The sequence below is a fragment of the Nicrophorus vespilloides genome, unplaced genomic scaffold (genome assembly GCF_001412225.1).
Source record: "Nicrophorus vespilloides isolate i.1.1-1 unplaced genomic scaffold, Nicve_v1.0, whole genome shotgun sequence".
Taxonomy (NCBI): domain Eukaryota; kingdom Metazoa; phylum Arthropoda; class Insecta; order Coleoptera; family Silphidae; genus Nicrophorus; species Nicrophorus vespilloides.
The window spans coordinates 17,394-20,974 of NW_017097188.1; the positions used below are offsets into that span (position 1 = coordinate 17,394).

General features: G+C 36.4%; 1 protein-coding gene across 1 annotated transcript; it reads right to left on the minus strand.

The window, feature by feature from the left end:
• Positions 1–2,310: 2,310 nt before the first annotated feature.
• Positions 2,311–3,249, minus strand: LOC108559372 (glycine-rich cell wall structural protein-like). Its single transcript, XM_017916629.1, has 2 exons — positions 3,211–3,249; positions 2,311–3,096 (listed from the first exon to the last, which is right to left on the minus strand). The coding sequence occupies exons 1-2, from the start codon at positions 3,247–3,249 to the stop codon at positions 2,311–2,313; spliced, it is 825 nt and encodes a 274-aa protein (XP_017772118.1).
• Between the last annotated feature and the right edge of the window lie 332 nt (positions 3,250–3,581).

Genomic DNA, 3,581 nt, shown 5'->3' on the forward strand with positions numbered 1-3,581 from the left:
GGGAACAAAGCCACGATCGAATCGTATTAATTGTTCGACCATGGTTCAATTGATTATAAAAATGTAAATTTGTTCGGAATTTTTGTTTCTGTTTTTTTTTTTATTGGCGCGTCGCTCTTTGCCCGCCTCGACAATCAGATTAATTTATATGTAAATCTGGATTTGGTTTGTATCTAAAATCTGCGAATATATGTAAATGGCCGAACCCAAAAATAAATAACTGCTGCTACTGCTGAAAAAAAAAGTAAAAAAAATGAGTATATAGAGAGGCAATGCGAAGCAATAGCGTTTTGCGTTCGATAGATTGGAATAAATAATAAATGTTATAAATGGACCCATAAATATCAGTGGTTCGAGCTCGGAGGGTTCCTAACTGGAGTTAATTTAAAAACCAAAGTTACCCCTGGAGACTTCCTAAAGAGTAGTTTCAACTGAGAGCATTCCCTCTCAATTACGTGTGCTACATACATTTGAACGTTCCTAGTTCCAATCCGAACGATCTGCAATGCGACAACAACTGTTCAAAAAGAAACGTCGGACCCAACACAAACTTCCGGAATTAATTTTATCGTTTTAACGGATTTCCATTACATACGGAAAATAAATTCGGAATGCATTTCATTTGAATGCCTATTTTACAGATCGGATTGCGTCAGCGAGACACGAGATGATCTGAAATTTATATTCTTGTCGCAGTCGATACGTAGAGCGTCGGAGCAGGTTTCCCCGAAATAAAAGTAAAGTGTTTACAATCGTTTAAACTTACAAAACGGATTTTTCGTGTTGTGTTGTGTTTCGCTTTGTTCCGAGTTTACAAAGAGTACTCAATCTTCGGAAGGTATCGTAAAATAAAATGTATTTATACATGATATTCAAATATTATTTTCCTGGGATGTAGTCTTATTTTTTTTTGAATATTTTTAAACGATTGTTTGCTTTGAAGATGTTTACAACTTCTGAACGTAAACAAATAAACTTTTTAAGTCTGACAAGACCGGTGTTCGTGTTCGAAAAGTAGGCCACAGCATTAATTATTGATTACTATTACAAGACATTCTGGGAGATCGACAGACATATTTAATTTAAACATTTGATCTTTTTAAACCGTCTTCAAGGAATCACTGAGCATTTTGTGCATATATTAAATATTTAAGTAAACATCGGTTATTACCGGCAATATTTTTATGGTATGATAAAAGTTGTTATTTCTTAATCAGAATTTATGCAAAGTGATAATAATTAAACAGAATTTTAGTAAATATTGCCACTGCAGAAGAAAATAATCTTTCTGCTTTGGTTTCATTATGAAGAAGGTGGACATTCTGCATTTTTATTCAAATTCAAATTAACCGTTAATTTTGGTAATCGATCGACAAATTCTTTCTTTCAAGCTATTATTATTATTATAAAAATTGTAAAGTAACAAAAATACACTGCGAAATGTTTAAATTACTTAACAACTCCAGAATTGATTTCCGATGAATGGGCCGTAGTAATTAATGGACAAAAAAAAGAGCTTGTATTCAATTAGAGCAAATACACATCGATGTATATACATTTTTTTTTTTGTAAACGAGTTGCACGGTCGACTTGTTCAATTAAAATGGGAATTATTGAATCGAAAGCGCACGATTCGGTTATGAATATTGAACAAATTCAAATTTTGCAAGTTCCTCAAATATAGGTCGTCACCATCAGGATTCCTTATATTTCAGTCGTTCTAATTAATTTACGCTTAATTGTAATCTGCGATTGTGCCTCAGAATTCACCATCAATAAATTAAGGGAAGATTGTAGACGTGGCTTATTGTAAACATGCCATAGTTACCGAGACAGAATTGGGAAATACATTTTTCATTTTTGTCTTATGAGTAATACAAAAAAAATACAATTATAAACACGCAGCTCGAGCACGCAATTTGCTCGAATTCCGAGTTGAGTATTTTGATGTACCTACCCCCCCTTCCAGTCTCGAGGGAATAATTAGGGACTCATTACGTCCATTGATGCCAGCCAATAAAATTAATTAATTAAACGGGTGTTCATTCAGTCGCGAATTTTAATTATCACCGGTTCTCAAATATTTTGCTTGTTTTTAATTAGCAACATTTATTTGATCACCACTGTTTTATATACACCGACTAAGAGTTTTAGAATTTATGATTAGCTAATAAATTACCAGAAAATGTATAATTAGTAAATATGAATACATTATTTAGGTTTACGAAGAAGTTACAAATGATTTTTCTAACTTATTATTTATTGTCTAATATTGAGAAATTTACAATTTGAAATAAAAATAATTCAGTATCAATGTTTTTCATAACCACTGCTTTGGCCTCCATTACCGTGTCCGGCATTAAATCCTCCAGAACCAATTCCATTTCCGTGTCCTCCAATTCCTCCTCCGATGCCACCTCCAATTCCACCGCCAATTCCTCCAATTCCACCGCCAATTCCTCCTCCATTTCCAGCACCACCTCCACCTCCGACGTTAACAAATTGAGGTACCGGAACTACAACGGTTTGGGGTACTCTGATTGGAACGGTTTGACGAACGATGACTTGGTATGGTTGTGGTACAGAAATTCCAACTGGCTGTGGTACTGGAACAGGTACGGGCTGTGGAATTGGAATAGTCACCCTTCTGTATTCGGTGACAGGGTATGGTCGTGGAACGATTACTGGCTGAGGAATTGGCACAAATATTTGGACTGCACGTGGTACTACGACTGGAACACGGAACGGAATGGGCACAGCCACCGGTTGGTTTATGGTTACAGGGTATGGTTGTGGGACGAGAACAGGCACACGTTGGCTAATTGTTGTTATACGAGCTCCACCGCCGTTTCCTGCTCCCACACCACCCCCCAATCCATTTCCGGCACCACTTCCGAGAGCAGCCCCTTGGTCACCACCGTATCCACCTCCGCCTCCACCTCCTACTGCTCCTCCTCCTCCAGACAAATCATGACCTCCATCGTCTCCACTTTCACTCCCTCCGGATGAAGAATAGCCTTCGCTAATTACACCACGTTTATCTCTCCTCTCTTCTGCATAGCTGATGGAAATTACAGCGAGGATCACAGTAGCAACCTATTAGCAATACATTATTGATTTCGTTGTATTGAAATATGTTTAACGGTACGTACCAATAGGGTGTTCATCACTGGTGCTCGGGATGTTCAACAAATAGAAGTGATGTCTTACCATCTGCTGCTCGAGCTTTTTATACCATCCTTTACCCATCGTTGCTCTCGATGGAGGGAGTACATTAATCAAAAGAACACATTCGCGTGAATAATGTAACAATACAATTAATTACACAACAAAATTAATAATGCAAATTTAGAAAATGCATTTTTCAATTATTTTTTTTAAGATTGATACATTACTTCTTATTTCAATGCAATCTCTCATACCTTCGTCCAATCGCTTAGTTCAGTGGTTTCCAAACTTCATAAAAGGAATGCGTATTACAGCAATATGGATAAGAGCACAGGAATGTTTCTATACTTGCTGGATTCCCCAAACATTCAGCTTTCATATGCATAAATTTTATTCATTCTATCTATTATAGT

Bases quoted from the DNA above. Each gene is read 5' to 3' on its own strand.
- LOC108559372 (XM_017916629.1), bottom strand. From the start codon at position 3,249: ATGGGTAAAGGATGGTATAAAAAGCTCGAGCAGCAGATG. The intron at 3,097-3,210 runs GTAAGACATCAC...TATTGCTAATAG, and splicing joins AAAAGCTCGAGCAGCAGATG to GTTGCTACTGTGATCCTCGC.